The sequence below is a fragment of the Dromiciops gliroides genome, chromosome 3 (assembly GCF_019393635.1).
Source record: "Dromiciops gliroides isolate mDroGli1 chromosome 3, mDroGli1.pri, whole genome shotgun sequence".
Taxonomy (NCBI): domain Eukaryota; kingdom Metazoa; phylum Chordata; class Mammalia; order Microbiotheria; family Microbiotheriidae; genus Dromiciops; species Dromiciops gliroides.
In genome coordinates this window covers 374,408,941-374,433,503 of record NC_057863.1, presented here as the reverse complement: position 1 = coordinate 374,433,503, position 24,563 = coordinate 374,408,941, and the positions used below count along the sequence as shown (strand labels likewise).

General features: G+C 33.9%; 1 protein-coding gene across 1 annotated transcript in view; it reads left to right on the top strand.

Moving 5' to 3' along the window:
• The window catches only part of HNMT (histamine N-methyltransferase), a 53,154-nt gene extending 38,363 nt beyond the window's left edge, over positions 1-14,791 (top strand). The window contains exon 6 of the mRNA XM_043997790.1: positions 11,528-14,791. Within this exon, the coding sequence (XP_043853725.1) occupies positions 11,528-11,883 (356 nt within the window). The 3' untranslated portion in view covers positions 11,884-14,791. The remainder of the gene's footprint in view (positions 1-11,527) is intronic.
• The last annotated feature ends 9,772 nt before the right edge of the window (positions 14,792-24,563 follow it).

The window sequence follows — 24,563 nt, the reverse complement described above, 5'->3', positions numbered from 1 at the left end:
CAGTCAAGGCAAAGTCTAATAAAGATATTATATCCTTTATTTTAAAAATAACGTCTGTATCAGTGGAGCTTATGATCATATTCATATTGAACTTAAAGTTTACTAAAGACCCAAAACTTCAACTGGGGTTGGAGGATCCTGGGAAGGTGGTGGAATAAGGCAAGCAGTTACCTGGCTCTCCTAAATTCCTTCAATAAAAAAAAAAAGCCTCAGAGCAAACTCTGAGTGGCAGAAATAACTTAAAGTCAATGGCAAATCAGTTGTCCACCTAAGGCAATTTGAAAAGATATTCAGAAAGACCAGAATTCTTTCCAGCTTACCTGATTTAAGTGCAAATATCTCCAGGCATATACTTCTCAATCAACAAACAACAAGCCCTGACATAGCTGTGTAGGAGGCAGTCTTAGTTTCAGGAACTTTTGCTTTTGGACAGTGTTAGGGTCAGACAGCTGATCAAGGGAAGATTGCAGGGCCCTCCCCAGGTGCTGTGCTGACCTGATGCTGTGAAGAATAAGCACGTCTGGTGAATCCCCACAGAGAATGGGAACTCTGCTGGCTGTAGGACTCATGGAGTACCTGGTTTTGGTTCCAGGGCAGAGGGATGAGCTAAAACTTTCAACTTCAGGAGAGACTGCAGGGAACAAGAGCATTTGTGGTGACAGTGTTGTAGGTGAACCTGGTCAGAGTTCAGGGAGGATGTCAGGACCCTAGATAGAACTCAGAAAACATCCATTTAAAAAACTTGAAGCCTTAGTTATTCCCTGTACCTCAGGACTAGAACCTAACTTTAACACAAAGTTAACAGACAAGAAATAAGCTGCTAAATATTATTATTAGCAATAATAATAAAGCAAAAAATAAAGAACCCAACCATAGATAGCTACTATGGGGATAGAGAAGATCTGAGTTCAAACTCAGAAGAAAATAGTGAAATTAAAACATCTATTCTACCTCAAAGAAAAAAGCAAAGTAACCACAAGCCCAAAAAGAGTTTTTGGAAGACTTTAAAAATCAAATAAAAGAGATTGAGGAAAAATTAGAAAAAATAGTAATATAAGAAAATCAAGAAAATTATGAAAAGAAAATTTTCCAAACAATTTCTCTAACTAATTGGAAAAAGAAATTTTAAAACTTATGGACTTATGGAATAAAATACCTTCTTATAATTAGAATTGGACAAGAAGGGGGTAGCTAGGTGGTGTGGTAGATAAAGCACCGGCTCTGGATTCAGGAGGACCTGAGTTCAAATCCAGCCTCAGACATTTGACACTTACTAGCTCTGTGACCCTGGGCACTTAAACCCTCATTGCCCTGCAAAAAAAAATTGAATTGTGCAAGAGGATGCTAATAACTTCATAAGACACCACCAAGGCATAATAAAATAGAATTTAAAAAAATGACAAAATAGAAAATAATATGAAACAACTCATTAGAAAAACAACTGACCTGGAGAATATATTGAGGAATGACAATATAAAAATTGTTGGATTACTTGAAAGTTAATGATTTTTTAAAAAAGAGTCTGAATACTATACTTAAATAGATCATTAAGGAAAATTGCCCTCAAGTTTTAGAATAAAAGGGTAAAATATAAATAGGAAAAAATCCATCAATCACCACTTAAAAGGCATCCCAAGATAGAAACTCAGGAACAGCATAGCTAAGTTTCAGAGCTCCCTGATCAAAAAGAAACTTACTACAAGGAACTATTTAAAAATAAATAAATAATGCGGAGTTACAATCAGGATAACATGAGATTTAACAACTTCTACATAAAAAAACAAACAAAAAACAAAAAACAAAGGTCATGAAACAATGTATTCCAAAGAGCAAAGAAACTAGATTTTCAACCAAGAATAACTTACCCGGCTAAGCTGTGTGTTATCCTGAATGGAAAAAAAAAATTATATTTAGCATATTAAAGAATTTTCATGTATTTGTGAAGACCAGAACTAAATGGAAAACTTGACCTACTAGACTCAGGAAAAACATAAGAAGGCAAAACATTAAAGACCAATTATAAAGGACTTAATAAAGTCAAAATATTTACTTCCTTTATGGGAAAACATCTGTAACTCTTAAGAATTTTATAATTACTTGGGTAATTTGAAAGAACATACATAGATAGAAAGCTTGGAGTTGAGTTGAATATGATGGTATGATTCTAAAAACATAAAATTGGTTAGGGAGAGGTAAAATGGAGAAATTATTCAATACAAATAAGATGTGAATGGAAGAACTGCTATAGTTGAGGCAGGAGGGGGTACAGGACTGGTAATTCTAGAACCTCATTCTTATCAGCACTGGGTTAAAGAGGGAATATATATATGTATATATATCAAGAAGGGCATAAAAGTCTTAACTTAGAGAGAAATAGAAGGGTGAGAGGACAGGATAAGGAAGGGATTCTTAGAAGTGTACAAGTCAAGAAAAAGGAGGGTAAGGGGAGAAGGTAAGGGAGGTAGTCTAAAAAGCGTGGAGAAGATAGAGGGGCTCTTAGAAGGCTGAGTAGATTAAAGAATATGAAGATAAAGGGAGAGGATAAAGGAGGCAGTTGTTAGAAGTCAATTAGACATTTGAGGAGGTATAGGTTGAAAAGAGAGGGAAGGAAAAACAGTGCTGAAAATAATGGGGAATGCACAACTAGTAATTATAACTTTTACTGTGAATGGGTAAATTTACCTACAAAATGAAAATGAATAGGAGAGTGTATTAAAACCAGAATCTGACAATATGTTTTTTACAAGAAACACATGAAAGAAATGAGATATACACATAGAGTAAAAATAAAGGACAGGAGTAGAATTTATTATGCTTCAGCTGATGCAGAAAATGTAGAGGAGGGGCAGCTAGGTGGTGCAGTGGATAGAGCACCGGCCGGGGAGTAGGAGTACCTGAGTTCAAATCCGGCCTCAGACACATAACACTTACTAGCTGTGTGACCCTGGGCAAGTCACTTAACCCCAATTGCCTCACTTAAAAAAAAAAAAAAGAAAATGTAGAGGAAGGAATCTAAAAATAGGTTTAACTAAAAGAGATAAACAAGGAAACTACATTATGATAAAAGTCTTATAGATAATGAAATAATATCAATACTAAACATATATGAACCAAATGCTATAGCAATTAAATTTTTAAAGGAAAAACTAAATGAAATACAGATGAAAATAGATAGCAAAACTATAATAGTGGGGGAATTCAATGTTTTTCTCTGAACTAGATAAAACTAACCCTCCCCCCACATAAAGAAATTCAAGGAGATGAACAGAATGTTAGATAAGCTAGATATGCTAGACATATGCAGAGAATTGAATAAGAAGAAAAAAGAATATACCTTTTTTCCTTACTAGTAAATGGTACCTTTACAAAAATTGACCATATATTATGTTAATAATATATAGTTAAATGTAGAAAAGCAGAAATATTAAATGCATCATTTTCAGATCATAATGAAATAAAATTATATTTAATAAAGGATCATAGAAACAGATGAAAAATTAATTGGAAAAAATCTTATCTTAATGAATGAGTAGGTTAAAGAACAAGTCATATAAACAGTAAATGCTTTATTAAAATAATGTTAAAAATGAAACAACATTTCAAAACTTATATGATGCAGGAAAAGCAGTAATCAGAGGAAGGTGTATATCTATAAATACTTATATCAATAAAATAAAGAACAGACCAATGGATTGGCTATACAATTAAAAACTAGAAAAAGAACAAATTAGAAATCCCCAATTAAATATCAAATTATCAATCCTAAAAAGTAAATATATTAATAAAATTTAATATTAAATCATTGAATTAATAAATATAACTAGAAGGTGGTTTATGAAAAACATAGAAATACATAAACCATTGGTTAATATCAAAAAAAGAGAAAAGAAAACTAAATTATGAGTATCAAAAATGAAAAGGGTAAATATATCACTAATGAAGATAAAATCAAAACAATTGTTGTTATTTTGCCCAATTATATGCTAACAAATTTAACAATGTAAGTTACATGGAAGAATATTTACAGAAACATAAACTGCCTAGATAAACAGTAGAAGAAATAGAATACCTAAATAAGTCTATTTAGGAAAAGAAATTGAACAGGCCATAGATGAGCTTCCTAAGAAAAAGTCATCAGTGTCAGATGGATTTACTAGTAGATTCTACACAACATTTAAAGATCAATTAATTTCAATATGAAATAAATTATTTGGAATAATAGACAAAGGAGTCCTCTCAACTCCTTTCATGAAACACATATGGTATTGATACCCAAACAAGGAAGAGAAAAAAACAGAGAAATAAAATTATAAACCAATTTCATTAATAAGTATGCATGCAAAAATTCTTAATAAAATACTAGCCAGGAGACTACAACAATGTATCACAAAGATTATATACATGTTGACTGAGTGAGATTTATGCCATGAATTCAGGGATTGTTTAACATAAGGAAAGCTATTAACCTAATATACCTATCAATTATAAAAGTAACAAAAATCATATGATTATATCTGTAGATGCAGAAAAGACTTTTGACAAAATATGACACATATTCCTATTAAAAACACTCAAAGCATACGTATAAATGGATTTTTCCTTAAAATGATAAAAATCATCTACCTAAAACCATCAGCAAGCATTATTTGTATTAGGGATAATCTAGAAGCCTTCCCAATAAGATCAAGAGTAAAACAAAGATGATTATTATCACCAATAGTATTCAATTTTATATTAGAAATGCTAGCGGGGGCAGTTAGGTGGCACAGGGGGCAGCTAGGTGGTGCAGTGGATAGAGCATCGGCCCTGGAGTCAGGAGTACCTGAGTTCAAATCCGGCCTCAGACACTTAACACTTACTAGCTGTGTGACCCTGGGCAAGTCACTTAACCCCAGTTGCCTCACTAAAACAAAAACAAAACAGAAATGCTAGCAATAGCAACAAGAGAAGAAAAATAAATTGAAAGGATTCAGAATGGGTAATGAGGTAATAAAAATCTCTCTTTGCAGATGAAATAATGATATGCTTGGAAAACCCAATAGCTTCAACTAAAAAGTTAGTTGAAACAATAATTTTAGTAAAGTAGCAGGATATAAAATAAATACAGGTGAATTATCAGCATTTCTGCATATCACCAGCAAAACCCTTCAAGAAGAGATAAGAGGCACCCCATTTAAAGTAACTATAGATTATATAAAATACCTAGGACTATATGTGCCAAGACAAACTCAGGAACTACATGAATGTAATTATAAAACACTTATTATACAAATAAAGTAAGAATCAATATAATAAAAAATGATGATTTTATCTAATCTACTTACTCAATTCCACCCCAATTAAATTAGGAAAAAATGTTTTATTGAGCTAGAAAAATATACTAAAATTCACTTGAAAAAAAAAAGGTTAAGAATTTCAAAAGAATTAATGAAAAATGTAAAGGAAGGAGGTTTAGCAGTAACCAGATCTTAGACTATATTGTAAGGCACTATTTATCAAAACTATCAGATACTGACTAAGAATTAGAAAGGTGGATTGCTGGAAAATAGGAGACCTACAATAAACAGTAGTAAATGATTATAGTGACCTTGTGTTTGGCAAAAACAAAGATTTAAGCTTTTAGGATAAGAATGCAGTATTTGGCAAAAATTATTGGGAAAACTGGAAAGCAGTTTGGCAGAAATTGTTGTATAGATCAATATCTTACACCACTTGCTAAGATAAGGTCAAAATGCATCCATGATCTAGATATGAAGGAAGATATAATAAGAAAGCTAGAAGAACATGCAACACATAGATAGGAAAAGAATTTATGAATAAACAAGAGATACAAAGCATTGTGAGATATAAAATGGATAATTTTGATTACATTCAATTAAAATGATTTTGTACAAATAAAACCACTGTAGCCAAGATCAGAAGGAAAGCAGAAAATTGTGGGGCAGGAAGAATGTATAGACAGTTTCCTGGATAAAGGTCTCATATCTCAAATATATAGAGAACTTTGTCAAATATATGATTGTGAGTCATTTCCCAATTTTTAAGTGGTAAAATCATACGAACAGCCAGTTTTTTATGTAGAAATCAAAACTATTTATAGTCATATAAAATGCTCTAAATCATTATTAATTAGAGAAATGTAAATTTTTAAAAAAGAATTGAGATATCATCTCACACCTATCAAATTAGCTTACATTATAGAAGGGGAAAATGACAAATGTTGGAAGGGATGGGGAAGAATTTGGACATTAGTACACTGTTGGTGGAACTGCAAATTTATTCTATCATTGCAGAGAGCAATCTGTAATTATGCCCAGAGTTATAAAACTGTATACCCTTTGAACCAGCAAAATCACTATTAGGTCTGTTTCCCCAGGCAATTAGGGGAAAAAAGGAAAAGAACCTATATGTTCTAAAATATTTATAGCAGCTCTTTGTGGTGGCAAAGAACTGGAAATTGAGGGAATGCCCATCAACTGGGGAATGGCTGAATAAGTTGTGGTGTATGATTGGAAAGACTTGCATGAAATAATGAAAAGTGAAGTGAGAATAACCAAGAGAATATAGTAATATCAATATATCACAGTATATAGTTATATAGTATATCAATATTTTACAGTAATATCAATATTATTTAAAAATAATTGTGGGCAAGCAAATTATTCTGAATACTATATTCAAATCAATTCTAAAGGACCCATGAAAGAAGATGCTATACACATCTAGAGGAAAAAACCTGATAAATAAAATACATATTGTATGGTTTTACTTATGTTTGTAAATCTGTGTCAAATGGTGGCCTTTTTCTGGTGTGGGATGTGGAGGGAGGGAGGCAGACAGTTGAGGACTTAAAAAGAAACAAAAAAAAATTAAGAGAAAAAAAGACCAAATATATTTTGCAAAAACTGTCATCTAGTCATTCCTTTTTTATCCTGTACTTGTCTAATATATTTTTCAACCTACACAAAAAATTTCACATTGATACCTGTTCCACATAATATAATTGGATATGGCATATTGTTACCATCAAGCTCCCACATCCAAAGTGTTAGTTATCCCTGTTTTCTTTGTATCAGCCACAAATTAGATATATTTTCAGTCTTTTCTTTCACTTGAAAATACCCCAATGGCTGTCACAGAGTAAACATTAATGCTTTTTGCTGGATCAATGCACTGATTGATAAATCTAATATCTATATATGTACATGTGTATGTATATATGTATATGTGTGTGTGTGTATATATATATATATATATATATATATATATATATATATATATATATCTGTCTATCTACCTGTCTGTCTATCTATCTATCTACATATCAGCTTATGGCCAAGAACAACTTCCTGAAGCACTCTACCAGAGACCTGCTTCCAGACTGACAGCAATCCATTTATTACTGCACTGGTTTGTGTAAGGGTAGCTTGATGGTACATTGGACAAAGCACTGGCCTGAAATCTGGGAGAACCTGAGTTCAAATCTCACCTCAGACACTTACTAGCTATGTGACCCTGGGAAAGTCACTTAAGCCAAATTGCCTTAAACATCTGGGGCTACCTCCAGCTGTCCTGATGTATATCTTGCTACTGGACCCAGATAGCTCTGGAGGAGCAAGTGAGACTGTCTTTGCACAGCCCTCCCTCATTTAAATCTGATTCACTGAAAATCATGACATCCCCCTGATGTCATGGTCCTCTTTAAGAATGAAGAACAAGGGGCAGCTAGATGGCACAGTGGATAGAGCACCGGCCCTGGAGTCAGGAGTACCTGAGTTCAAATCCGGCCTCAGACACTTAATACTTACTAGCTGTGTGACCCTAGGCAAGTCACTTAACCCCAATTGCCTCACTAAAAAAAACCAAACAAACAAACAAAAAAAAGAATGAAGAACAAACAACTGGTTTGTGTTACCCAAACAGGTTTGAATTAACTACTATTATCCAGTCTATACTTCTCTGTCTTATCTATCCATGAGGATATCATGAGAGATGTTCAGTACTCCTCTGAAAGTACAGAGTTCACTATACTGTGATTGTAGTACTAATAACCTACTATGTGCTAGTAAATATTTAACAATAAGCTCTGTTAAAATGGACACATGACACATTTTTATTTTAATCTGCACTAATAATATTTTCTCCATCACTTTCTTAAGTCTAAATAAACAATAAAACAAAAAGACTGTGATTTGTTTCCTGACTCCCAAGGTGCAAATTCTCACATTGAAAACTGAACAATTGGCTCTCAAGAGCCAATACAAGCCAGGTCCAATTCATCCCTGCTAATAACTATCAGAAATGAAGTTAGTCTGGGATGAACTGTTTTGATGAAACCATTTTAGTTCTTAATGATCATGGTTTTCCTTTCTAATTGACTGCAAGTCACTTTATTAACATCATATTCTGGGATTTTTTCAGGAACTAAAGTGCAGTTAATTATATTTTAAAGAATTCACCTGCCTCTCTTTTTTTTGAGAACACCTGCATGACATTTGCATTTCTCAAGTTCTGAGGCATCTCTACTATTCTCCCCAGTTTTTCTAAAGTCACTGATAGTTTTATAACTGTATCTATGAATTATTTCAGGAACCTGGAATGTAGATTGTCTGGGCCAGTTGAGTCGGACTCATTTACAAGAGATAAGCAATCTCAGACCATTTCCTTGTTTATCAATATTTCAGTTCCTTGCCAGACAATTTTTGGGTTTACGGTCATTACCAATTCAAAGATTACTTTTGGCAAAAACAAAAGAAAAACCACAGAAGCAAAAATTAAGTGGTTATGCCTCTTTTCTGACACTCTCTTTTAACCCAAATAGGAGTTCTAATCTTTCATGGACATTCTTCTTATACCCGATATGCCTTTTCCCTCCCTTCACATTAATTGATGGCTCATTATGCATTTAATGCTCTTGATGCTATTCTTTTTATGAATAATGTTTTATTTTTTCCAAATTACATGTAAGAACAATTTAAAACTTTTTAAAAATTTTGAGTTGCAAATCTCTATCTCCTTCTCTGACAGTAAGGAGTCATATATGTGTAATCATACAATACATATTTCCGTATTAAGCATCTTGTGAAAGAAAACACAGACTAAATAAAGTGAAAAAATAAAGTGAAAAAAGTATGCTTTAAAAAAAGAAAAAAGTATGCTTTGATCTCCATTCAAACTTAATCAGTTATTTCTCTGGAGGTTCAAAGCATTTTTCATCATGAGCCCTTGGGGATTGTCTTGACACTATTCTTTTTTTTAATCCTTAGTTTATTTTGTGTTTGCCTCCTGCTTTTTTAAAACTTTACAATGGTCAATGAATTCCTTATAATCTCCACATTTGTCTCTCTTTATAATTCCCCTATTTCTATCATAAACATTCTTTCTTGAGCCAATTCCATTCACCTTGGGCTGACTGGAATTTTAGGCCATGGAATGCTATGTATTCTTTACCTGAACTTTTTGAAATCCACTCTCCCCAACTGTGATGTATACTTGAGACTATACTAGCTTCCCTTCCCCAGGTATATAACGTGAACCCTTAGGATGTCATTATATTTCCTTCCCAGTTTCCCAACATTCTTCAGCAAATAGTTCTTCTTATTTGTTACAATCAGTTCTAGAATTTCCCTTTGTTGCTTATTCTACTTTGAAGAATATAATAATTTTCACAACAAATAAGAGTTATAACTATTTTATTTTTATGAAAGATAGATTCCAACATCTACTTATATTATTCAAGTTTCCCATCATTACTACAATTCACTTCCCTGATAGCTTGTTTCCTGAACTCATAAATTTTCTCCCTTGAGCAGGATGGTCTATATTATACTCCCACTACAATATTGTTAAAAATTTCCCCACATTGATTCTCAGCCAAAAGCTCTCCACAATGTTCTGTCCTTCCAGTTTGTGGATCATATGAGTATATACTACCAATTGTTGCCTCTTTTATCTAATCTGGTCTTCTTAAATAAGGTATTTCTTTTTGTTGCTATATAACAGCCCTGCAGCACAGCCCACCAAGTCTCAGTAGTCCCTCCAAGGTCAAGTTTTCCTCTTTGCATTAAGACATGTATTTCAGTTTCTTTATTGCCCATACCTGTGTATTTATGTAGAGACATCTGAGGCTATGAGTTTTGTTACTGCTCTTGTTGGTAGTGTCTCCTATAAATTACTTTGCCTCTCTACTTACATTCTTTTTCCTGTGCTTTATCTGCCACTTTTTGTAAGAACTAATGGTGCATGTATGTGGTCAGGTTTCTCCTCCCCACCTCCATTTTCTTTTAAAAGCCCTTTTGATAAATTTCTCAAGTCACCAGGCTCTTCAACTGGACCATTTGTCAGGGATGTTGTAGAGAGGGGATTTCTACTCAGGCTTGGATTAGTCTAGAAAATTTCTTAAATCCCTTCCAACTCTGAAATTCTAGGATACTGTAAACTAAAAGTAGGCCAAAAGAAGATGAATTTTTTCTTCTGTCTTAGGAAATATGCAAATTACATCATGTTATTTTTAATGAAACAAAAAAGGAATCCAGCATATATCATGTTGAAAACAAAAGTAACACCATAGATGCACCCACTGAGAGCTATTATAATAACACATCAGTCAGAGAGTGTATAATGTGTATACAGCTCATCTCAGAAGTGGTACTGAGTCACAGAACACTGACACCAGCAACATTCCTATAGCTAATACACAGTTCTCATTTTCTTCCAGGTGAAAAAAAAATATCACTAAGATTATTTCCAGCTGCTTAAGTGTTCATTTTTCTGTAAGATCTCGTTTGTAGACAGATTACTAAACAGCTTCCTTTTGAATGAAAAGTTTATGAAGACAGTCATATTTCCATGTTGTCCTTCTTTGAACTCAGGGTTTTTCCCTTTCCCACCTTCCTCACATACAATCATACTCAGCATGAAACAGTCTTTTCTTCCTTGGAACTCAGTGCAATGTCATTCATTTTATAAATTAAATACAGAGTGACTTGTGGCATCTTTCATGTTGTTATCCTAAATACTGATGTCCAAGATGATTTGGCTCCAAATTCTTTGCAGTCTGAACTCATGCAGGTGAGTTCTTTGAGAACTCAGTATTTCAACAACCCGGTCTACTTTCTATCCCTAATTCTCCACTTGTCCTCTCTTATCTTCACCTCTTTGCTCATAGCACCCTCTCTTGTCCCAACTATTATGCATCTTTGTGAGTTGTCTAGGTCCCTATGAGGTTAAATGTTTTCCCCAGAATGACATAGCCAGTATTTGCCAAAGGCAAGAATTAAGCCCAGATCTTCCCAACCCCAAGGGTGGTTTTCTAGTTACATCACCCTGCTTCTCACACCAACATCACAAAGCAGTTAAATGACAAGTTGAGCTAGTCTTTCAGTGCCACAATATGTAGTACCCTCATGAAACTCTGTATAAGGTAAGAAAGGTCACCTTCCTTCATGGTTCATTTGCATCATAAAGTATTTATTGTGCTTTTGCCTGCAGTCATCCAATGCTTAAACATTTTTTTTCTTTATGATAGGATCCAGTGGTTGGGAGAAACTGTGGAAAAAGTATGGATCCCGCCTACCCCAAAATGATCTCTGCCTCTATGCAACATCTTCCGACATCACTCAAATCCTGGAATCTTTGGAAATTAAATATGAATGCATTGACCTTTTGTCTACAATGGATATATCAGATTGCTTTGTTGAAGGCAATGAAAATGGGGAGTTACTTCTGGACTTTTTAACAGAAACCTGTCACTTTAGCAAAACTGCTCCATCTGATCTCAAAGCTGAGATTATCAAAGACCTTCAAAGGCCGGGATTCAGTATAAAAGAAAGGGGAAAGATTCTCTTTCATAATCACTTGAGTTTCATAGTGGTTGAGGCATAAATCTGTTGTTCATCCATCCATCAATAAACAAACATTTATTAAGCACCTACTGTGTGCTGGGTACTGCTCCCGGTAGGGAGGTGAGAGGGAATTCAAAAGCCAAAAAAGAATATCCTTGCCCTGAGGGAGTGTTTATTCTGTAGAAGATAACATGCACATAAGTATATGCAAAATAAGTTAATTCATCTGAAATTTACAATGTACATAGAATTGCCAGTAATTTACTTTTGCATTATAGTATAACATATAACATTCTTAATGTGTCACAGCCTCCTATATATTGAGGCTGAATATAATCGAGACCTGTAACAATCTGGAGGGTCCATTACCTTCCGTCATCCATTTATATATAAAATGCCATTTTAAAATGTTATCTGATATAGTAAGACCTTATCAACCCCTCTCCAAATAAAGCTCATTTTGAAAGTTTCCATGAAAGATCCAGCTAAATCCAGCTGCCTAAACTACAATGCACTCTAGCAATATGCTATAGCTGGTTTGTATAGGCTCAGGAGAGCCATTTAAATTTTTGTTTAAATTTTAAATTGCCAAAATTTCAGTATAACTATTTATACTTTGGATATCAATAAATGCTATCAATCAGGATTTGATTTAATTTTTGATTATTTTTAGACTTAAGAAAGTGATGAAGAAAATTTTAATAATGCAGATTAAACTTAAAAGTGCCTTAAAAGTTCATTTCTTTCTTTTTTCTCTTCTCTTCTCTTCTCTTTTCTTCCCTTTGTAGAACTGGTGGTTAGATATTTACCAACACATCCCTGGCTACACTAACCTGAAAGAGCTAATGAATTTTTCTAATCTCTTGTTCATTCTAATTGCTTTCTCTTCTCTAAATATCTGGTCAAGTATTTCCCTAAGTGTGTTATTTTACATAAGAGTTAGTTTGTCCAATCATTTTACTCAATGTGAACCATAAACCATTAATCTTACAGATTAAAAAGGCAACACAAATACATTTAACTGATGGATATGAACAATGATGACTTTAAATGACTTTACCTTGAATTACATCATGATATGATATAAATAAAGATATTATGGAGGCAAGGTGGTACTTTATTCTAAAAGCAAAAATGAAAGCTAAAGTGTTTTTTAACATTTATCTTTACCATTTCCCAGAAGATATTAGATACTAATACAGAGTGTCATATTAAAGAGGGCCAGTATTAGATTCTCGGAGACTTGGGTTCAAGTACTACCTCAGACACATACTAACTTGGTTGTCCAGTGGAAAAAAAATCTTAATATCTTATTTCCCCAGCCCAAATGCTATCAACTCCTCTCCTCTCCCTTTTCCTTCTGTCAGTCTCTATCTCATTCTCTATCTCTGTCTCTCAGCATTAATGGAAGGAATTTTGGTACTTAGAAAGAAATATATAATTGAAAAAGTAGGAGTTAGACAGAGACTTTATTAATCTTCACAACCAATAGCAATTAGTTTTTCCCTATGATTAGGAAACATTAGACATGTAAGGAATTTATAGGCTATTGGAGTGAATTTGATCCAGTCTAACCTCCTCCCTACCCCCATTTAATGCAAGAAAACCTTCTACAATATACTTGATGAATGTTCCTCTAGGCTGTACTTCAAGGGCCCTTAATCCAGGGCCCAGAAATTTTGTTTTAAAAACTCTTTTAATTATTAAATTTAGGGGGCAGCTAGGCAGCAAAGTAGATTCAGGAGGACCTGAGTTCAAATTCAGCCTCAGACACTTGACACTAGCTGTGTGACCTTGGGCAAGTCATTTAACCCTCATTGCCCCACCAAAAAAAAAAATTAAATTTCAATATAATATTTCCTTTTCAATCCAGTGTGTTTTGTTTTATGCATTTAAAATCATCATTCTGAGATGAGTTCCTTTGATTTCATCACACTGTCAGAGAATATCATTACATAAATAAGTTTAAGAAACCCTGCTCTACTTCAACACTTCCACTGATAGCTCACTCCTTTTAGAAGCACTCTCATTTCAAACCTTAATAGTTATTGGAAATTTTTTGTAACATTGAACTGAAATTTGCCTTTCTATACTATCTGGGTATAGTTTGATCAGCTAAGAAGTCATTATATTATCTCTAGGCCACATTTCTCAATCTTATCTTCAAGGATAGCATGACCGTCTTTTCCAAATGCCTTGCTAAAAAGCCACATTTATCATGGCTTTAGTATTTCCCTTAACTACAAGTCAAGCAAGTCTATAAAAAAGGAAATAGGTTTACTTCAGCATGACTTGTTCTTAATGAATCTATATTGGTATCTGTTGATCCCTTAAAGTGTTCAAGACCATCTATGTGACAGACCATTTTACCATTTTTCCTATAGAAATCTACATCAGGGGCAGCTAGGTGGTACAGTGGATAGAGCACCGGCCCTGGAGTCAGGAGGACCTGAGTTCAAATTTGACCTCAGACACTTAACATATACTAGCTATGTGACCCTGGGCAAGTCACTTAACCCCAATTGCCTCACCAAAAAAATAAATGAATAAATAGAAATCTACATCAAATTTCATGTTCTGTAGTTTCCAAAATTCATTGTCACTCCCTTTTTGAAATTTGCTACCAAATCACCAGTTATTGACACACTTTTGAACTTGGATGATTTCTCAAAGATTACTGGCAATAGTTATTCAATCACATCAAGCTCTGTCAGTATCCTAGGGTATAATTTGTCTGGATCTACAGACTTGTTCTAATTCAAAATAGCAATATTTTCTCTCATCTTCTCTCCCAACTTTGGCTGCATTTTTTTTGTAACTGTGTTTGTTAAAGCCTTCCCTGTTGTAAGATCATTCTCCTTGGTAATTAAAAGGGAAATCAAATGGGGATTGAGTAATCATGCCTTTTCTCTGTCATATGTTACTTTCTATGGGAAAAAAAAAAAGAATTGCTTGGGTCAGAAAGTTCATTATATTCTGGGTAGCAGGTACACGTCTTTAACCAAAACAAAAACCAGGAATATTGGAAACTATAGTACATATAATGTAAATATAATGACAATATATGAATAATCTGTGTTTCCATCAATGTGGGAAACACCAAGGATAGAGACCTTTTGATTTGGCAGATAAATCCTATGTTTTTCCCAAGTCACATAGAAGTTGTAACTCAAAATCATATAATTCAATGCAATTCCATTTAACAGGGTTTTTTTAAAACCACCAAAAAACCCAATAGGAAGAGAGAAAAAAAGAAAATTCATTAAAAAATAATGGTAACCATCTTTAGTGTGGGGGGATGGAGTGGAAAAATAAATTTATACAATAAATTTATTATATATTTTTTTAAAATAGCAAGTTTTATATAACACATCTGTAGTTTCATGTACATTTTTTTTGTTATGGTATAGAAGTGCTTGCTTTATTGTATGAATTAAAAATATTTTTTAAAAATGAAAGATTATAAAAATATGGGTTAACCTTATAAGACATAAACAGAAACTATATATTCAAATAGTATGTGATTATAAAACACTTTGAAAAAATAAAGACAAATAATTGGAGAGATAAATTGCTCATGATTGGGCTCTGCCAGTATACTAAAAATGGCAATACTACCTAAACTAATTAATAAATTACGTGTCATACCAATCAGACTACCAAGGGATTACTCTATTGAACAAAATAAAATTCATCTAGAAGTAAAAAAAAAGGTCAAGAATCTCAAGTGAAAAAAATTAAGTGGGGAAAAAAAGATTCTAGCAGCATCAAATCTCAAAACTATATTAGAAAGAAATAATCATCAAAAGTACTTGGTACCTCTTAAAAATATATATAAAAGGTGATCAGTGAAACAGATTTGGTACTCAAGATCCAGAAACAATTAAATATAATATCACGATGTTTGAAAAAGCCAAGGATATCAACTTATAGGATGAACACTCACTATTCAAAACAAACAAACCTTTTGGGCAAACTAGAAAGTTATCTTCTAAAAATTATGCTTCAAACGACATTACCTATAACCTACAAGTGAATATGTAACATATATATGAGGGGTAGGGGTGGGAGTAGGGAGAAGATATCATGTATTTGGAAGTAGAGGTCTTGAAAGTGGGTCTTGAAAAAATGAAGGATGATGATGACACAATTAAATGTAGAATTTTGGTTATATATAATTAAAAATTTATGTTTATAAAAATCTATGTAATTATAATTAGAAGTATATGTTTTAAATCATTAATAGATAAATGATTTAAAAATGAAGAACAAAAGTCTTTTCCCAATAAATCAAAGGATCTGAACAGGCAATTCTCAAGGAAGGTTTCCAAATTGTCAATAATCGTGTGACCCTTTGACAGAGTAATACCATTACTAGGTCTGTATCCCAAAGAAATCATAAAAAGGGGGAAAAGACCCACATGGACAAAAATATTTATAGCAGCTTTCTTTGTGGTGGCAAAGAATTGGAAATCCAGTGAATGCCCATCAGTTGGGGAATGGCTGAACAAGTTGTGGTATATGAATATAATGGAATACTATTGTCTATAAGAACTGATGAGCAGGGAGATTTCAGAAAAACCTGGAAAGATTTCAGTGGACTGATCATGGGTGAAGTGAGCAGAACCAGGAGAACACTGTACACAGTTACAGAAACATTGTGAAATGATCAACTGTGATAGACTTAGCTCTTCTCAGCAATACAATGATCCAAGTCAATTCTAAAGGACTCATGATGGAAAATACTTTCCACATCCAGAAAAAGAACTGTGAAATCTGAATGAAGATTGAACCATACTATTTCTACTTTTTGGTTTGTTTGTTTGGTTTTTTGAGGGTTTTTTTTCCTTTTGTTCTGATTCTTTTTTTTCCATGTTTCATGACTAATGAGAATATATGTTTAAGGTTATTGTACATAAATAACCTATATCAGATTGCTTTCTATCTTGGGGAAGGGATAGGAAAGGGAGGGAGGGAGGGAGAAAAATTTGGAACTCAAAATCTTACAGAAACAAATGTTGAATACTCTCTTTGCATTTAAGTGGAAAAAATAAAATACTATTAAGATTAGAAAAAATGTAAAAAGTGCTTCAAATAAGTAAAAATTTGAGAAATATAAATAACTTATGTTTCACCTCATGCCTTTTGTGATATAAAAAATGGAAAACAAAAACTTTTGGAATGGCTGTGGGAAGACAGGCACACACGTACTGTTGATGAAGTTATGAATTGGTCAAACCAATCTAGAAATAAGTTTGAAACTACTAAACTGCGCATACTAGGCATTTGTATCAAAGTTAAAGATAAAATAAAAGAACCCATATGTACAAAAATATTTATAGCAGCACTTTTTTGTTGTAAAATAAAAACTACAAACAAAATGGTAGGTGGATAACCATCATTTGGGTAGTAGTGAATTAATACAGCAGAATATTATTGGTACAAGAAATAATGTCAGCATCATTGGGAAAAAGTGACATCAACAAGGCAGAAGAAAAGTTGGGAAGGAATAAAAATCAAAGAACATAAGAAGAACCTTTTAAAAATGGAAGTTTGAATAATAGGTTAAAAGAAAGAAAAATGCCAAGTCCAGAACAGTGAAGATACGAGAAAATACTGAAAAGTCTTTTCTAAATGAAGAGATTTCTGCTAATCTGCTAGTACCAAGTTCTTAGCCTTGATGATGTAGAGGGAATAGCATATTGAAGGGAACAGATATCTTCACCAAATCAAAACAACATCTTGGACTCCCATAAGCATCTATGTATCCAACCTATTTGAAGTCAGTGGCTTCAGTGAGCTGATTTCTTTCTTTATATTATCTAGCAATGGAACTAGAACATAAGACAGTAAATAGATTCTATCAGTGGTTGGATTATTTCAATATTGGTCCCATTGCACATCATGACTCTCATTTTAGATACTGATCACTAAAGACTAACAACTTTACCAGAAATTATTTGTCCCAACCTTGCCATTTCCAAAAGGAAGAACATCAGAATGCAGAAGAGTGAAGAAACATCAACAAAAAAATATTGGAGAATATTCATTGCAATAATCCCAATTGCTGAAACTACATTTTATCCAAATACCTAATCTTTACCAAATTGTGTCTGACATAAACTAGTGCCCCACATATTCATTCTCTCCAAGTCAAGTGTCTTGTTTAATAACTGTGATTCTCTCTTTTGCTTCCCATCCCCCAGTTCCACCCCATTCTTCTAGATTTCATGTTTAAATTATTTGTCACCTACATCCTAACTTCCTTATGATTCATATACTGTGCAATGACACATCCGTACTACCAGACCAACTAATGCAAGGCAGTTAAAGCTATGACTCATGCAATCCATTTCTCAATGTGATATACAACAGGCAGAAGCTGCTGGAGTAAAAATAGAAGTGATTTAAGATGATTCCTGGCCGATGACAGTCACAATTTCTGAACGTGCAAAAAAAAATTCATTAGTGCTTCATATCAGATGGCCATAATCTCAGCAGGAGTGGATTAATAAATATGGTAGGACCTGAGTCTGGTAGCAGAGATGACATGTTGTGGATATTGGGCTTGTGTTGTCTTCCTATGATCATAGTTTCCTCTTGAAAAATATCTATAGTCTCTGATTTTTCTTAATGATACTGGTTGGGCTTTGCAAAACCACTTGTTGAAGGTAGAAAATGGTTGAATAAATCACATGTGCCACCAGGCATTGCTCCTGTATAGCAAGTTCTCAAAATATATTCTATCAGAAGATATGGGAAAATGTCAGAGTCCCTATTTATGCCCTCTGACTAACTAATTTCATACTAATTTCCATTCTAGAATATAACTCTTTTTTCTTCCATTGTTACTTAATTTGTTTTATGAGTTGACTCGATCATTTTAGATGTACATGGTCTGGATATAAATTCCAGGGCTTTGTAGGATAGGAGACAGTTGTTTCATGTTACTTTTAATAAAAATAAACACATTATATCCATGATTTATTTGTCATGTTGCTGAACATGTTTCTTGGAGTTCACTTACATAGACCAATGACTAAAGATTTTTATTACTTTGCTCTCCTAGAGCCTGGATAGAAATTGATGTGGCATCCTTAATTACCAAAACCACACTCAGGAAGAGATGAAGTTACTTAATGACATTCATGGATGTTTGGAAAAGTCATATTAAGCAAATTAGACATAGGATTCCAACCTAAGGTAAAAGCCTTCCGGAGTAAACAAATGTTGCCTGAAAAGGATATGCTAGCCATGGGACTCTCAGTGATGTGTTCTGGGAACAGAAGGATAATACTAGATTTTTAGAGAGTGGAGTAAAACTGAATTTTCACGTTTAGCTACTTCCCTAAATCATCTTTATACTCTGTCTATTCTAGAGGTCACAGACTAGGAAGCAAAATGCTTCAAAGGTTTTTTTTAAAGATCTGTGAATGGATTTGTTTGGATTCTCAATTCATTGATTCAGATAATCTATTTGCCTTATCAAACTTAGTTTTTAATGAGTTACTGTAGTGAAAACAAACAAACAAATCATGAGCTCATAGCAGTCTCAGTTAGCCAATTGGTTCTCAAACTATTGTTCATCACCACATCACAATGACTGAATTTGAAGATTCTCTAACAGGCTTCAATTTGCCAATGCTTATATATCAAAGTCTATGTGAATATAATATCACCATCACATGTGTTAGAGAAGTGACCTAGCAGAAAGACACGGAGGACAATCTGATGGCCTCTTTGAAGGATGAGACAAATCTTAATAAATCTTTAAGTGATTTGCATAGTGATGAATATAGACAAATAAGCGTGGGATAGAATGGAATGGAATTGGCTTCACACTAACAATTGAGACATACATGATCTGGGGGCAGCTAGGTGGTACAATGGATAAAACACCAGCCCTGAATTCAGGAGGAACTGGGTTCAAATCCGGCCTCAGACACTTGATACTCACTAGCTGTGTGACCCAGGGCACGTCACAACCCTCATTGACCTGCCCAAAAAATCAAACAAAAAAGAACAGAGACATACATTATCTGAAACTCACTACAGCACTGTTATTTATACACTTCCTGTGCTTTAGTCTTTGGTCTTCATGAGTTTCTGTGGCCAAAAAAATTCACAACCTGATGATTATGGAAATAAGTAGATTATAAATTCTTTGAAGGTAAAGACTATGTATTATTTTTTATTTGTATGTCCCCAACCCCGAGGACCTAATGTAATGTGCTGCACATAGAATTATTTTTGAAATCCATTCCAAAAAATGTTCATTAGATGAATATTTGTTTAGTGTCTGCTTATGTATGAAGCAACTTTCTCAGTGCTGGAATAAAATAAAATTGCAATATTTGCCTCAAGTTGCAGCTAGGTGGTGCAGTGGATAAAGCACTGGCCCTGGATTCAGGAGTACCTGAGTTCAAATCTGACCTCAGACACTTGACACTTACTAGCTGTGTGACCCTGGGCAAGTCACTTAACCCCCATTGCCCCGCAAAAAAAAAAAATTGCCTCAAGAAATTTACAATCTAGTAATTCAGATAAAGGGTCTAAGCATATAGAAGTCACCATCCAACACCAACTGAAAGGTCAAAGAGAGCCACAATTTCCAAGGGCAAATACTTTGGTTAAATTCTACATCCTTCTACCTTTCCAATGAATTGGCCAGTTGTTTTGACATCATGTTAATATAGCCTTATTCATCTATCAGTTATCTATTACTCCAAAAAAAATAGCATGGCATCCTACCATAAGACTATCAGTATAATTATGATTGGCTCTTGACAACAGTGTAAACGAAATGAAACTTTTCTTTAGTCTCTTCCCACTTCTTCTAGCCCCTCTGTCTCTATTTGACACAGAAAGCCCAAAATAACAGATGAAAACACTTATACCTAGCATGAGATAGCAGCGATAGATTAAGTTGGAATCAGAGATGGGGAAGGCTTTGGGGAGTAATGCAAAAATGAGAACATGGTGCCAAAACACCATCAAGATAAAAAGCTGACAATTTCAGAAGTCATCTAAAAGCTTGGCTTTCATAAAGTTCAACCTATTGCATTTCCAGAGTCAAGTATATATTTGATGTTGTATAGACAGAGAAAGTCAATACGTTTGAAAAGAATATTGGTAACACATTGGTCTATATAGCCAGAATCTTACTTACTAATAGAAATAGTTATGACAGTAATTTGAACATGAAAGACAACAGTCTTTGTTTTTGTGCATGTGTATACAAGTGAATATGTTTATATGTAAAACATATTCAGACTCTTTTGCAGAAAATGTCCAAGAGCAGGCAACAAAGAAGGCTTTTCTAAGTACACAAAATAAGTAAGAAATATAACTTTGGTCTAGAAAGCAATTAATTATTTTAATACTTTGAGGAGCCACAGATCTCTTGGTGTGGTACTTGCTCTTTGAGTGCAGTTTGCAACCTTCAATTTCTTAGTTTTTGAGCTTGATAAATTTCTGTGGCCAAAAGAATTTATAACCATATAGCCAAAGCTCTGACAAGGATCTTGACTGGTCTTCTCAGGCTAGACAGACATAGAATCCATTGCTGGGCCCATATGCAGAGGCCATTTGGACTATTCACACTTTTGAAGTTTGTTTTTCAAGATTGTTTGTGTTCCTCTGAGGGGACTACTCCTCCCAAATATTACTCAGATACATCATTATGTTGTGGGAGATAACCCTAAGAAAACAAGCTAATTAAAAAGCCCTTCAACTCAGAGCTCTAAGATGGAATTAATGCAGGTGACTTTATTAAGGTAAGAGATTAAGTTTAGTATTTTTAATCTAAAAAAAAATAGTCCACATTTTCATTGAGTACCAGAGATGTTGAAACTTTGGTTGATATATATATTTTTAAATTTTATGCTTCAAAACACAATGAAAATGATTTGGATTAATTTTGTTTCTCTTTGTTAACTTCATCATTTTTAAAACACAATCATATTTTTCTCTGTACATGGCCAGGTTGCATCTACTCATGTCCAAATGGACCCATTTCTGAAAACGAAACTTACTAGATACATTGCACAGGTTTTAATGTCTGTGATCAGAGGAATCATGATGTACAAATACATAACTCTAAGTAATTGTACATCTTTTGATTTAAAATATTTTGTGTTGTATACACAGATTTGACCATATAACAAGTTGTAACCAGTTCCTTAATTATAATAAGCTGAACAAAGATATTAAAATCTTAGATGCTATCATTATCTCAGTGACACCACTGTATTTCATAGGCCAACCTTAATGGGATATATTCTTTTTAATGGCATTACACAGTAGGAGAAAGTCTTCATTTTCAATAAAAATAAAAATGCTGAAATGAAATAGATTAATATCTAATTTATACCTTCATTTACATCATGTGCAAAATTATCTTAAATATTTGTTATGGATGAAGTGGCTTTCTACCAATTTGGGCTTTTTTCATACTGGAGAATGTTAACATAAATTGTAGCATAAATCATTGCCTTGTAGAATACCAGAAGGCGCATATAAAAACCCATATCTTTACTGCACATATTTCCCATTAACCATAATCTATTAGTAATTGAAGTTCATTACAAATTCTTGTAGACTTTATTGCTATCATGCTGCATGACATACCGAACCTGGCTTGCATAACAAGAAGTCCTTGCTGGGAAATATCCTATTAACAATGACAGTGCATTTGTCATTGTGATAATAAACCCAAGAGCTGCCTGTAGACTATAAATTATCAAGGCGCCATTTGCGCTGCCATGGCTTGAAGGTTTGTCAGCACTTCCATTTTAAACCCCTGGTTTTCAGGGAGTTATAACTCAACCATCAGGATCTGCAGTGAGCTGAGACTCAGCTTCCAAGGACTCAGCTCCAGACTCTTTTGAAAACAATTCCTAAGTGAGATTTACATTTTATCATCAGAAAAAACACAGTGGTTGCTGGCATCTACACAAAAGCATGGAGGGTATCTGCAAGATGCAGTTTTCCTTCTAAGAAGAGAGAGGGAAAATGAACTAAAATTGGCCCAGGAATCTTCTTGTCCATTTAAAAGAATAGCTTTAAAAAGATTTGTATTTTTAATGGTTCTAAAGGAAATTGCTTAATTTGCAAGAGGGTGTCAATGAAACTCAAATGTTAAAGGGTAACAACGGGTATTCTTGGCCATTCCATATCCCTAAAAATTATGTCTTTATTCTCTCAGATCAATATTTTTAAATAACAAGAAATTACTTGGAGCAATAAGAAAACATTATTGGCAAAGATGGAGAAATTTCTTTAACTTATGAGAGATGAGACTTACCCACCTGTGACATTTCTTAGTACAAAACATGAAAGTTTATATGCCTAGGAAGGTAGGGGTAAGGACAAGGGCAAGGTGAAGCCTAGACCTGCGATTTTATCAATATAGGGAACTACTGGTATGAAAACTTCATCCACAATTCAGATCTGCAATTGGCTTGTAATTTAGAGTCTTTGAAACTTTGATATACCACTGGAACATTAAATCACTTGCCTGTGGTCACACAGGAAATATGCATCAGAAGCAGGACTTGATCCCAGTATTTTCTGCCTCCTAGACCCCCTCCTGACTATTTAAGAAGTCAAGCTTCCTTTCTGTACCAGGAGCAGGGTTTTACTTTTTTCTTTTATTTCATCTCATTTTGTGCTGACAAATTTTGTTTTGACAGGATACAAACCCTAAATCATACAACCCCCACCCCCAACCAGGTAAAAATTCCACAAAACAGTCAGCTATAATAGCATAAAGGAATGAATGTAAATATTAATGTAAGTAACCATTTGTGAAAAGAAAGGGAAAATGTATGCTTTAACTTTAATAAGAAGTACCTAAGTTATCCATTCTTTTTGTGCTATATCCTTACCCTTTGAAGTTGCTTTTATTTACACAATTGTAGACATTTTATATATTGTTCCTATTGTTCAGCTTTCTCCACTCTCCATCATTTCATACAAAGCTTCACATATGTCTTTGAATGTTTCACATTTGTTGTTCCTTACAGTGCAATCATATTCCGTATTCTTTGTCAGGAGCAGAATTTTAGAACTAGTCTCTGAAGAATGCACTGTTTTTTACATATCCATTCCCAAATGAATCATCTCAAAAAAGACTTTAGAGAAATGCTGTTGCAAAACCCCTACTTAATCTCAGAACTACAGGCATGCATTTCCATGGATAAGTTGATAGTAACCATGGCTACTTAGGTATTCGCTAAAGGTGATTAGAAATGCTTAAATGTTTACATAGCGAATCAGACTCCCTAGGGTCAATCAGGTTCTTTCAGATCACAGGGAGAGTGCTCAGGGCACCGACATACTTATTGAAGAAATTGGACTCCAATGGCCTCACTGGCTTTCCCAAACTGCTAAACATACTTTCAAGGAGTATTTAATGCCCTGGAAAGATCTGGTTCAGTATGTATTGGAGTCTACTAATCAAAATGTCAGCTAATAATGTCAAAGAAATTTGTAGATAAAAATGGGAATTAATATTTGTCATTTATATTGCAAGATATTCTCTTGGCCACCACTATAAGGCATAGGTTTCTAGATATATTATCCTGTAGTAGTCAAGGATTTTCATCCCTATTTGGTCACTATGTTCCCTCTGGACCTGGAACATGAGGAAAATGAGGGAACAAATGTTGCACATGGGATTCCACTTTGGTAGGCACAGTGGATAGAGTGGTGGGCCAG